The sequence below is a fragment of the Cynara cardunculus genome, assembly GCF_001531365.2.
Source record: "Cynara cardunculus var. scolymus isolate 2C chromosome LG 8, CcrdV1, whole genome shotgun sequence".
NCBI classification, from domain to species: domain Eukaryota; kingdom Viridiplantae; phylum Streptophyta; class Magnoliopsida; order Asterales; family Asteraceae; genus Cynara; species Cynara cardunculus.
In genome coordinates this window covers 20,264,260-20,278,394 of record NC_037535.1, presented here as the reverse complement: position 1 = coordinate 20,278,394, position 14,135 = coordinate 20,264,260, and the positions used below count along the sequence as shown (strand labels likewise).

At 33.9% G+C, this 14,135-nt stretch overlaps 2 protein-coding genes across 2 annotated transcripts; both read left to right on the top strand.

The window, feature by feature from the left end:
* Positions 1-1,019: 1,019 nt before the first annotated feature.
* LOC112516546 (nucleobase-ascorbate transporter 4-like) lies at positions 1,020-6,660 on the top strand. Its single transcript, XM_025123635.1, has 14 exons — positions 1,020-1,248; positions 1,335-1,432; positions 1,513-1,689; positions 1,891-1,991; positions 2,878-2,953; positions 3,875-3,934; positions 4,444-4,622; positions 4,957-5,053; positions 5,124-5,210; positions 5,296-5,354; positions 5,448-5,539; positions 5,651-5,728; positions 5,804-5,964; positions 6,278-6,660. Exons 1-14 carry the CDS (start codon positions 1,155-1,157, stop codon positions 6,494-6,496), a joined length of 1,578 nt encoding a protein of 525 aa, XP_024979403.1. The 5' UTR covers positions 1,020-1,154; the 3' UTR covers positions 6,497-6,660.
* A 5,407-nt stretch (positions 6,661-12,067) lies between these two features.
* LOC112516288 (cyclin-D1-1-like) lies at positions 12,068-13,415 on the top strand. Its single transcript, XM_025123306.1, has 5 exons — positions 12,068-12,244; positions 12,348-12,440; positions 12,524-12,827; positions 12,932-13,041; positions 13,173-13,415. Exons 1-5 carry the CDS (start codon positions 12,068-12,070, stop codon positions 13,413-13,415), a joined length of 927 nt encoding a protein of 308 aa, XP_024979074.1.
* The last annotated feature ends 720 nt before the right edge of the window (positions 13,416-14,135 follow it).

Below are 14,135 nucleotides of genomic sequence, written 5' to 3'. Positions count from 1 at the left end.
CTATATATATATATATATATATATATATATATACCTCTTAAAAATCTCCAAATTTGGAGAACTCTCCAAAAATGATTACTTATATGAGAAAGAAATATTTTTTTACCATTGTGCTTGCTTGAAATTAAATGTTTAGGAGATAAATAATATCTTATAAATTGTACTCAATATTTTAATAATATAACTAAAGACAAACTGCATGAAAAAGTAATATAATTTGGTTTGATTTTTATTTTAAGTAATGTACTTCTAAAATATTCGTTTTGACACTTAAGATATGAAGTTTCAAACATTTAAATACCTAGGTAACCAATTTAAGCATTAATCGGTTACAATGCTGATGTGACGAATGTTGTAGCATCTAACTTAATATTAAAATCTGAAACTAATTTTATATTTATTTATTTTATTAGAATTATTTGTAAATTACATATTTTATAGAATTGAAATATCAAGAAGGGATTGGGGATCGTCAATGGTCACAAACGCAAAACCTTGATCAGCTACAAGTAAAAGATGGAGGTATGGGTTGAAAAGGGGCCGGTAGAAGGAATCGGGGTAAGAAGAAAAAGTAGAGATATGAGATGATAGACTTGAGGATCAAGAGAGACCGAGAGAGACATGAAGAATTTTAGGAATCAAAATATTCATGTAATTTGTTCTTGATAATTGTTGTTCAAATAATTAATATTGGAGGTAAATCGGTCATTTATGTTATTTAGACTGTTGGTTCAGATAAAAAAAGTAAACAACAACATTCATTTATCCAGACAGACAAATTTATCCATACAGAACTTACACAGAGGAGTAGGTAAAGTGAAGTAAATTAAAATATTTCTAATCTTAAAAATATTTATTAAACATTTGATGGATAACCTAATGTTTTACCATAAGAAGGTAAGCAATTGTTGGTGAGATTAGGTTGTGTTCTAAACACAAAAATCCATCCTAACTTCAACCACAACACACCTATTTTAAATAAAAAGCTACCCTATTAATTCAACTTTGTGGTTCATCGGTCTCAATTCTCCTCTTTTCCGTACAGTTAACGACATCAGTACAGTATGTACGTGATTCAGATCGTCTTAAAACATCTCATCACAAGTTTTTCTTATTAAGCTCGGGAGTTCATTTAGAACAGACACGCATACAAAATGACGGTACCGAAAGATAACATATTTGTTCTGCATCCAGTGACAGATCAGTTTCCCGGGGTTGAATATTGTGTCAATAGCAACCCTCCTTGGGGTACGTTATTTCTTTGTCTGTTTAGAACTCAAATGCTGTTATCAAACGTGTAGTTTGTGAATAAGTTTTATTTCCGATTTATGCAGCCGAAGCTGTTGTTCTTGCTTTTCAGCATTATCTGGTGATGCTTGGGACCATAATTATTATATCTTCTATTATTGTTCCTCCAATGGGTGGGAGTAATGTAAGAGGTTAAATTTATTTAGTTTGAAATTATTATTTTTTTGAGTATGAATATGTTATCGTACGTCTTTCGATGTGTAGGTTGAAAAGGCTTATTTGATTCAAACAATGTTGTTTGTTGCTGGAATTAACACGTTGTTACAAACGTGGTTCGGTACACGGCTTCCGGTGGTGATTGGAGGATCGTTCAGATTCATCGTTCCTATGCTCTACATCGCTTTATCACAACGATACAGTTTCTACTTTGAACCCCACATTGTATGTTCCTATGTTAATTAAATCGTTATTCTTACTTTTTGATTGATTTTATGTTTAGTTATGAATAATAAGTATAAAATAATGTTTTTAACATGTATCTTTTATATTTAAAATTACATTTTTTAAGACACCATTTAAATGACTGTTCGAATTTTATGAAATCATAGTTATCAATTTTGAAAAATTTAAGATTATTTGCAGAGGTTTCGTCAAACAATGCGGGGGATGCAAGGAGCGCTGATGATCTCTTCAATTCTTCCTATTTTATTTGGATTTCTCGGTATCTGGAGAATTGTTGCCAGGTATTTTTTATGTTCTACTGGCAACATATTATTTGAAATTAACATAACCATTATAATATGAATAAACTTAAGATCTAACCAATAATAATACCCGTTGTTGAATTAAGCCTTGATTCAACTAAACATTAAGAGGCCAATTATCAAAACGTTTATCGGGTAAGTGTTTATCGGCAAGAAGACCACCTTTAACTTATCGGGTAACATTTTCGGTTATCAAAACAGATTGTTGGTAAATGTCTGTAACCTGATAAATACTTACCGGATAAGAACAACCATCCTCACTTACGAGGGAAGACTCTTGATACTTGTCTTGTTTCTTAACGGGTAAATTTTTTATTTCTTTCTACCTCTTAAAAATTTATCATGTAAGCCCCTAAAGGCCTAAATCAACGTTTTGACTGAATTAAGGGGGTGTTTGGGATTGTTTATTTAAAACAACTTATGTTTTTCTACAAAAGTCTTATTAACTTATTATAAGTTAGAATAATTTAACTTTTTCAAAAACTTCTTATTACCGATTTGGCACCGGTATAAACTGTTTATCAAAACACTTAAAAGTGTTTATTATCGGTATAATACCGAAATAAGTCAATAAATTGTTTTTATAAACCATCCCCAAACATCCCAAGTCTTTAGCTCCATCTTTTTGGTTATATCATATATGGATTATACCTGCTAGCATCACCCAAGAACACATCCAAATGCTACTTATGAAATTGAATTTGCTATACCAACAAGATGAATTTGAACTATTGAATCACTTGTCACTAGTTTATATTCGGAATCAAAACTGAATTCAAGGTCATGACTCTACAAGTGATAGGAGTTATAACCAGTGAAATGAGAGATGGTTTCACTGAATTTGGGATTTGTTCGATGATTGTAGGTTCCTAAGCCCCCTATCTGCCGTTCCTATGGTCACCCTTCTCGGGCTTGGTCTCTATGCTCAAGGATTTCCACTCGTAAGTAAAATACTTACTCTACTCCGTTTAGGGCTTGTTCTGGAAATTCGAATTCCATTGCTCGGGTTTGAAATCGGAGCCAATTTTGTTCGTGAACTATAATGTTTCCAGTTCAATTCGAAACCACGAGCTCTATGATCCAAAATTCTACTCAACTTTTTGTTGTTGATTTCAATCAACGAATTGTTTTGATACCCGAATCCAATTGCTTGTATCTCGAATTGGGGAAAATTCAGAATTTAAACTCAAACATTGTCATTTCCAGTTTCAACCATTGGATTCATGCCTAACATCCTTTTTGTTGATAACAATTTACAACATTTATTTTCAATATCCTAACTCTTTTTGGCCAGTATTGTTGAAATTGATGTGGGTATGATGGAAGTACATTTTCCCATTTCAAAATTGTAAAGTAACTTTAGTTTAGGATGAAACAAGATGCTCAACTAATTGGTCAATCTTTACAAATTAAAAAGTCTAATCCAACTTATTTTGAACAATATATTTGTTGTGTTTGTGTTTTATACAAACTTTGAACAATTTGTTTGTATTTGTGGTTGTGTTTTATTTCAAAAAAAAATTAAACGGTCTAATCCTTTTTTTATATAAAATTTTAAAATCAAATGGGTCAACCCATTTATTTAACAGGTTTGGGTTAAGAAAATCGTAAAGAGGTCAACTCGTTATCAACCCATTTAGGTAACAGGTTGGACTGAGTTGAAAAATCCCAACCCATTTAAATGGGTTAATTTGGGTTGAGATTTTCAACCTATTCAATAAATGGGTTGAACCCGAACCCAACCTGACCCATTGCCACCTCTAGATGGAATACATGAATCACCATTGTTTCTTATTGAGACACATTGTGTCACCACATGTAAGTTCTATTTAACAGATACAGTCTCTTGATGCCTTTTGTAGTTGGCAGAATGCGTCGAGATTGGGCTTCCGGAGTTAATTATGCTAGTTTTATTTTCTCAGGTGAGTTTAATTTCTTGATTTATATGCTGTCTTTAGTTATCTATGGATTGTTGATAATACAACGAATAACATAGTTTTTAACTACAACAAAATCGGCTTTATAGGACACCAAATATGTCTAAATGTCTTAATAGACTACTTTATAGGAGTTACATTTATAAGACCAAACAATTGTGTGTCCTACTTAAAGGTGTTACAATAGTTGATAAGACGTTTTGGACGTTCTAACGAGTGTTTCAATATGGCACCTTCTTTTAAAACTTGTAAGGATTCCCAAATGCATCCTAGGGTAACACATTTATATAGGGCGCACAACTGTTCAATTGGTTCCATGAACTTAAGTCTTATAAAGCAAGTCTATTAGGATATTTAGACATATTTGTCGTCCTATAAAGCAGATTATGTTGTAGCGTTTGAAGCTCATAAAGAAAGTAGAATCATGTGAAATCTGACTGCAAAATACAATTTGTATTCAGAACCGGTATGATTGATTTGCTCTTATTTTGCAGTATGTCCCTTACTGGTGGAAATCAAAATGGCTTGATCGATTTGCCGTCATTATCTCTATAGCAACTGTATGGGCATATGCATCGCTTCTTACAGCAGCTGGTGCATATAAAACTAGACCTCCTAACACTCAATTCAGCTGCCGTGTGGATCGCTCTGGTCTAGTAAGCGGTGCTTCATGGTGAGCCATGCCACCTTAATTGACTTCCATTCAGCAACCAAAATGACAACAGGAAAATGGTGTCTTGCTTTTGGAAGTCAACGAACTACTTTTCAGTTTTGCAATTGTTGAAGAAAGAAGATGATGACTACATTAAAACCGTACAAGATGTATTATAACTACAAAGAACCGTTTGGTGCTACAAACACACAAGCATTCAAATAAATTTGAATCTGGAAAATAATAGATTTGACTTTCAGAAAAGTTTTCATGCATAATTTACGAATATCCTTTCTTAAGCTTTCCTCGAGGTTTTCTTTGACTTTTCTTTGAATTCATGAATGACTTGTTTCAGGATAAAGTTTCCGTATCCATTACAATGGGGTCGTCCTACTATTCATGCTGGTGATGCTTTTGTAATGCTGGCAGCTGCTTTTGTGTCTCTTATCGAGGTCTGTATATAATATTATAGCAACTGCATAATCCCATTTCGTAAATAATAACTTAAAGTTCCGGTTACAGTCAACAGGCACATTTATTGCGGCTGCAAGATATGGGAGTGCAACACATGTACCGTCTTCTGTTCTAAGCCGGGGTGCTGCTTGGCTGGTGAGAAGTGATCATGTTATTAGTCATTGATATCGTTCCTAGATGACATTAGATGTGTTTAATCTCTTTGGACAAAATCTTACAGGGAATTGGTATTTTGATGGATGGATTATGGGGTACAGGAACTGGCTCAACGGCATCGGTGTATAAAATCAACTAAATATTTTCACACTGATTACATCTTCTTCTTTCCTTCTCGGCTGTTAATGATGTTTCTTTGGTGGCGTTTGTGCATAGTGAAAACGTTGGCCTTCTAGCTGTAACGAAAGTGGGAAGCAGACGAGTGGTTCAGATGTCTGCAGGCTTCATGTTCTTCTTTTCTATTTTAGGTGTGTTTCTCTGTAATCATCTTTATCATGTTCTTGGTATCTAATGAGCAAATCACTTGTTATTCGTTTATGAAACAACACTTTTACCATTTTTCTGTTGATTTTAACCAGGCAAGTTTGGAGCAATTGTAGCTTCTATACCTTTACCGATCATTGGAGCTTTGTACTGCGTCTTATTTGCCTACATGTGTAAGCATAATCCTTGATCTTTATKAGACACAAGTAATTCACTTTGATTTCTTGATTGATTATGGTTTTGCACAGCTTCTGCTGGTCTAGGGTTACTTCAATACTGCAACCTTAACAGTTACAGAACMAAGTTCATCCTCGGTTTCTCGCTCTTCATGGGTCTTTCTGTGCCACAATACTTCAATGGCTACGTGGTTACAACTGGGCAAGGCCCTGTTCGCAGTAGATCCACTTGGGTACATACAAATATCATAACTGCGTTTATTTGATTTTGATTTTGGTTGCTTACTTCTAACTCGTTTTCCAAATTTTAGTACTTCATTTCTTGTTTTCAAGTTCTTTTTTCGAGTGCTCTTTTTATGCAAATTTTTTTGAACCATCTTTACCCCTTTTTTGCTTGCACAAGCCAAAGATCTTTATAGAATCAACTGCTCTACTCTTTGGGTGGAGGTCAGGTACCCCACCTACGGGTGGGATATATTAGGCTTGTTGGTTTTGTTTAGTTACTTTCGAGAATTAAACTTATATCTGGTATCCTGATTTGTGCAGTTCAACGAACTGATGCTGGTGATATTCACATCTCCGCCAACAGTGGCGGCCATTGTTAGCATKTTTCTGGACCGGACTCTTGGTTACGGCCACAAAGATGTTCGGAGAGATGGTGGGAGACATTGGTGGGGAAAGTTCAAGTATTTTGAAAGAGATGCAAGAAGTGCTGAATTCTATTCACTTCCTTATGGTCTTTCCAAGTACTTTCCCTCACTTTAATGGCTGCCTTAGCTTGTATGCATTTAGCCCATTTGCAGGCTTGTCTTATTGTGAATATGACACTACTATCTTGTAATAAACATGCATCTATTCCTCTGGCTATCCCTCTTAAGTCATGGGGACCAAGTTGTCTTCTTAATATGATAAGAATGTACAAGATTTGATACCCCAGTTGTGTTCTTAGGAGGTGTGGAGTGCACGCTCGTATAAATTAACTTGAATCTGGAACCGATGAATTATAGAGGCCACACCTTCTTTGGTGGTTCTTTAATGTCGACATTGAGGTTAGAGCTTTCAACATGTTTTTATCAATGAGGCACTAAAGGATTGTCTGATTGGTTTGAGCTTGGCTCCAAAGGTCAAAAGTATCAGGAGGTCCCAGGTTGAAACCCAAGGAGGAATAAAAATTCCCTTGTGGCTATGGATGTTCAAATCCTTGTTGGTAGTGATACACGATGAGAGGGAAAGAAGAGGATTGAGGTGAGCGATGGTTTCAGGAAGGAAGATCTTTTTTGATGGCATATAAAATAACTATTTTACCCTTATGTTCAAGACGCCTTGAGGTGATTTTTATTTTTTAATAGGTGTTGAAGTTTAAAGTTTTATTTCACTTTTTATTGATAAGAGATAGTGCTGAATATCTGACAGTAGAATTAATAAGATTGTTTGTTTTTATAAACTGATAAATGTCGGAATGTGTAACATGGATCAAAAGTATGATATTAATAAAGTATTACCAGCAAATAAAAAATAGAAATGCTAATTAAACATTTAAACTTATCATACTTAATATTATAATTTAGAACAAAATATAAAATGTTAAGGGTACTAAGTTTTGTGCTATTGAGACCTATACATCTTAGGGGCTATTTGGTTGGTTTTCCATTAAGTTATGTATGAATAAAGTTGTTTGTGTGGATTAATCTGTCTACATAAATTTGGAAGGTGTTTGTTTGGGAAATTTTTTTCATAGATAGAAGTATCATGTTTTTTAATTGGAAGGGTCTGGTTTGGAAAAACTTTGACTTTCTGCATAAAACTTCTCTTAAAAGTTTACTAAATAAGTCATTTTATATATCATTAAGCCACTAACAAATAATTAAGTATATCTGATCAAATAAGTTGTGACTTGTGCGTCTTATTAAATTCAGCCTCTTGTTTTTTAGAGTTCCAAATTTTTTATTTCTTTTTTCAAAATTCTTAATTTTGTTTTAGAGGAAAAAAAAAGAACATTAAAGGGTCGTTTACCCAAACACCTACCTGGTAATCGTTTACAAGTAAGAACCAACATTGTAACTTATTCACCTGGTAAAATTGTAGTCCAACAAAATGGTATCTTATGCAACAATTTACATAACAAACGCTTACTAGGTAAGAGTCGTTACCCTCACTTACCGAGTAAGACTCTCCATCTCCATCATCGCTCTTACCCGGTAAGATTCTTGACATTTGTCGTGTTCATCCGGTAAGTGCTTACCGGGTAAGCGTAAAGAGACTAATAAAACATGGTTTTACCTCTTGTCCAATAAGAGGACAATAAGATTTTTAAGCTCTTATAGCCTTACGACATAAAATAAACAAATAATTTTAGAAGTCTAACATCTTATCTGGTAAGACGTAAGTGAAGAATAAGAGGTTTAAAGAAAAACAAAACTTGAGATTTAATGACTGAAAGTTAATCATTGTTAATGAAAATAGGACCGTAAACGAACAGAACGAATATGAATGGAAGCTTGTTCATGTCCGTTTATTTAACTTAACCAAATAAACAAACGTTAAAGAACGTAATTTTTTGTGTTTATGTTAGTGCATTAAGAAAATGTATTTGTTCGTTAAGATGTTAAATGAACGTAAACAAACGAACATAAATTAACAAGAAAAAACACATTTTCTTAACGTACAAACATAAAATTACTCATTACTCATCATTTCGTTCCGCAAAACTAACATAACAAAATAAAAAACCGGCTAAACTTAGAACAGATAAAAAAAACAATTATAAAAATACTAAAAGGGTACACGCACAATGCAGTGATGTACATTTTGATTCTAATCTTTCGTTTTCTATTTTGGGTCTATCGATGTTATAATGCGATTTTATGTGGTTTTGAGAAAAAAAAATATTTTTATTTTGAATGAAATATAAATTTGAAGATATTATAAAATGTTGAAAAAAATAAGCGATATTAATATCAAATTAACTATCTAAAAGTTATCGTTTTTGTGTAATTTCTTTAATTACTTTTTTTTATTATAATTTAATTGAAATTTAAAAACGAATTAATTTATTTTTGATTTAATAAAATATTTTTTAAGATAATAACTAAGTATTCTGTTAGAACTCAATAATTTTTCTAATTATATTTTTGATATTTTATAATTAAAATGAGATGTTTATCCTCTAAGATTATGTTTATCTGCAGTTAGTTGCACGAATTCAATAATGAAACTTTAATAAGTTGTACTTACATATAATTTATTTGTAATCTTGAATTTTAAGTAATATGCATCAATAAACAGTACTTCGTGCATAAAAAATGGTTTTTAAGAGTTTTTGTCAAATGATTTATAATATAGTATAGATAATCTAATTAATAATTTTACGTACTTATGTCATGATATATAAATAGAGGACAAATCATTGGAAACCGTTCAAAGACTAGAAACTGTTCAAACCCATCTATATCGTCCTGTTTTTATCAACTGTTGGTGTGGATTGACGGGAATTTTTAATTTTAGACGATAAAAAATCAAGAAAAGGGTAATTCTGGAAGACATTTTTAAAAAATTAAATTTGAATTAATTTCATGATTATTTTATTTTCGACTACAAATCTTTCCATGATTATCTCCTCAATCTTTAACCTATCACCCTCCACCACTTCCACGTTGATCGGATGGTCTTCATCACCTCCTCGCCGGCCATCTTCCTCACCCCCTCGACCGTCGTTGACCATCACAAACAACACTAGATGCAGTTCAACCAAATGAGATTTTAAGAAATAAATCCGTTAAATACTCCTTGGTGATTTGCAAAACAGATTTGGGACACGTTTTTGTCAATGGTGGGGCATCAACACTAATTTAGGAGACTCGACTTTAGAAAGTTTGAGCTATCGAGGGGGCGATATCTCCTCACCTTGGTTGTCTGTAGACCTATTGGGCCACTTGGTTCCTGATTTGAAGTCATCGTAATGGCACAATCTTCAAAAAGAAAAACATCGGTTCCTATTAATATTCTATTTGTCAAGATCCAAGTATGAGTTTTCGAGTGGGTATCCAGACGTCTCAAAAAGGGTCCATTTCGTGGGGACGTGGATCAAAAAACCAATTCTACTTTTTCCACCGTAGTTTTCATGACAACACCATATTTACATTTTTTCGGTTTAGATTGTGCTTTTTGTTAATAGGGTTTTTCGAGAACTAATGTTGCTTCCTTCGCTTCTGTTTTTCTTCTTTTTTGTATGTTTCGATCTCCCTGTTGCATTTTGCAGTAGGTTTTGATGCGTAGTGTTGTACCATTTGGTTTTATTTTTATTTTTATGTTGCTTTTTAAAAAAATGGTATCTTGCAAGATATTTAAGGAAGATGATTATCCTTAAAATGTGATTCCGTTAAAAGGACAAAAATGTCTTTATTTACGATTTGCAACACTTGAATGATTCACAAAAGAAGAGTACTCTCTCTCTCTCTCTCTCTATATATATATATATATATATATATATATATATATATAGACTTGAGATCATGTGAGATCAAGAGTTTTTCGTGAGATCCCTGAGACCAGTTCTCAACCCTTGGATTTAGATCTACAATCTGAACATTCATAATTACAAAATTGCCATGAGACTTTTCAAATCTCAATAATCACGAAATTGTCACCGTACAACTTTAGACAATTAGATCATTAACTTATAAAGTTGATCAATGAACATAAATTGGTCTTACAGGTCTCACGAAAAACTTTTGGTCTCATGTGAACCCAACCCTATATAGACTTGGGATCATGTGAGACCAATAGTTTTTCGTGAGACATGTAAGACCAATTCTCAACATTTGGATTAGATCTATAATCGTCAGATCTGAACATTCATAAATGCCACGAGACTTCTCAATAATTACAAAATTGCCACCATGCTACTTTAGACCATTAGATTATATGCTTATAAAGTTGATCAATGAACATACATTGGTCTTACGGGTCTCACAAAAAACCATTGGTCTCACGTGAACCCAACCCTATATATATATATATATATATATANTATATATATATATATATATATATATATATATATATATATATATAGGCTCATTCAAGGGAGAACTGACTAGTTTGTGGTAACCGTAAGATCCAATTCCAACCACAAATGAATAGATACATTATGAAATTTATAATTTTAGTAATTTTGAATAAAAATTTTAATGCAAGAACATTATAGGTATTTTCTCTCATCTCTCTCCGGCCACCGTCCTCCGGTGATACCACTGTGATATCTAAATTTTTTGACTCAGTTAAACAAAAGACACAGGGTGATACTCAAACACATGTAAGATGCATTGTGATACATTGTGTTACATCTTTGATCGACCACACAAACGACCTCAGTGTGATATCCAAGCACATATAAGATGCATTGTGATACCACTATGGTATCACCGGAGGACGAAGGCCGGGGGACGGAAAGAGAAGAGAGGAAAGAGGAGAAAATATACCTAAAATGTCCTTATATTAAAATTTTAATTCAAAATTAACAAAATCATAAATTTTCTAATTTATTTATTGACTTGTAGTTGAGATTGGATCTCAATATTAACACAAACTAATTAGTTCTCATTTAATAGACTCATATATATATATATATATATATATCCACAAAATGAACGAGCGATACCATTATTCATGTTAAAAAAATATATATACCCATTAACGATTCGTTTACAACTCCAAATGAACAATATTCCTATAGTTTTTATTTTTAATTATAAGGAAAAAATAATATATAAAATAAAATCCGAATCCATGATTTACTAAAAAGTTAATCTATTTAACCAACTTTTAATGATTTTAATAGCTCATGGGCTTTGAATAATATAATATAATATTAAATAATGGGGTATTAATTATTTCATGAAATTGCAATAAATAGAAAGAGTTATTGTGAATGATATACCCAATAATGTGAACGGGTCCAAAAATAATACCAGGGGTATAGTTGACTAGTCAATACACGAAACCCAAGAGCGAGCCTAAATAGAAAGATGAAGCCGGATTCTTTCCTATACATGGCATCACAGGCTTCATACCATAGTCCTTCCCGTTTCCAATACACCCGCCCTTCGATCCATCTTCACACCACTAACATCTTTTTCACTCCCATCTTAAACACGCAGACACAAACAGAGATTATTAAAAACATGTCGTTCCCCAAACCATAAGCCATGTGTTCCACCACCACCACCACCGCACCACCACCACCCGCCACCACCAATGCTGTCTTTGTCCTCACCACCACCACCGTCTCCTTTCTCTACACCTTAGCTGCTGTTTCCCTCTTTACAACTGTTCACCATGTCCGACCACTCTGCCTCTAGTATCTTTCTTTCCGCCGCCGTCAACCCACCGATCCAAGATGTCATTATCGACTCACTCATCGCTGCAGAACCTCTTCGCTCTCCACTTCCTGACTATCTCCTCCGCTCCCTCCACCTCATCCACCGTCAAGATTCCATCAACTGGATTCTCAATGTATGTTTTGCTTATCTCTCTCTCTCTCTCTCTCTCTCTCTCTCTCTCTCTCTCTCTCCATACACATGCATAAATGAAATATAATCGATTCAATTGAATGCAGGCTCACGCGCATTATCACTTTCAACCAATAACCGCCATTCTTTCCGTCAACTACTTCGACCGGTTCCTCTCCTCCGCCGCTGCCTTTTTCCCGGTATATATATATATATATAAACCTATACGTACAATCTATTATGTAGCTATATACGACGATGACGACTGGATTTGTGAAAACAGGAGAGTAATGGATGGGCGTCTCAGTTGTTATCGGTGGCGTGTTTATCATTGGCTGCTAAAATGGAGGAGCCTGAGGTACCTTTGCTTTTAGATCTCCAAGTCTCGGAGCCCCGTTTTGTATTCGAACCAAAAACGGTTCAGAGAATGGAGCTCTGTGTCATGGCCAAACTCAATTGGAGGCTTCGATCCATCACTCCTTTTGATTTCCTCCATTATTTCATCTTCAAGCTCCCACCTTCATCTCATACCAACCAACTCCAATTCCATTCGAAATGTTCGGATCTCATCATCAACACTATCCGCGGTAAACCCAAGACCCGACCTGACCCGATGGGTTGATTCTTAATCGCTGGATATATGTTATTTCATTTTAAATTCTGAATGTGTTTATGAATGTGGGAGGTGCAGTAATCGATTTTTTGAAGTTCCGGCCGTCTGTGATTGCAGCGGCGGCGGTGATTTCCGCCGCCGGCGAAGGAGTGGATGTACCGGAGAATTACTACGAGAAAGTAAACAAAGTATTCATTCGTGATTTTCTTTGTATTTTCCTAATCAAACATGCATAAATCATCACTTTTTGTCAAAAAGCGTGAAATTCGAAGCATGAAAAGCTGTGAAAATTGATGGATTTAATTATTAAATTGTACAGGAAATGGTGAGAAGCTGTCATCAACTCATGGAGGAGTACTTGGTGGACACGTGCCCATCAGCCGATCATAAGGTCAGAAAGCAATGGAGATCTGAACAGCCACGGTTGAGCCCCGACGGTGTGCTGGATGCAGCCACTTGCGTCAGCTGCGACACCCATTCCGACAACCCTCCACCGTCCTCCGGCGACCATGTTAGCCAGCCCAAGCGACTAAGGTCTAATGTACAGGAAGATCAGCCATAGATAACCGCTTTCCATTTTCCATTTTCCATTATTATAATATTATTATCTACCATTAAAAAAAAAAATGAGGGAACTTTCTCTTTTTTCTTTTCTTTTTCTATTAAAAATTAAATTTTGCTGCTTCGTTGATTATGAAATGAAGGGTCAGGATCTATGCCTTTTTGAATTATAAATTTATAATATAAAAATCTTGATAGCTGTCTTTTATATAATTACATGTTTAATTATTAATTATGATTTATTAAATAAAATAAAAATATATGTTTTTAATTAATAATTAATAAAATGTTGGAAAATTGTGATATGTACCGTTGATTTTGATGAGGTGGGGTTTATAGCATAATTAGGTCACCAAAAAACCCTTCATGTGAAAACTGTATCAGCTCTTTTTGTTCTGCAAGTCTTCTCATGTGGGGTTGCGCCACGTGTCATGTTAAAACGTAGTCTAAACTGTACCTGGCCACGATTACTGTTCCTTTTTGGACCTTTCTTCTATTTTCTATTTACCCCCCTCAACTTTCCTTTCATAGACGTTAAACTCCAGAATACAAATATGTTTTCTTTCTCAAAACTATATCTAAATCCGGTATTTGTTTAAAACAAAAAGAAACAACCTAAAGTTGATCATCACATTTCTACTTCTTTTATAAGAATAAAAGTGCATGCTTTTATATATATATATATATATATATATATATATATATATATATATATATAGGG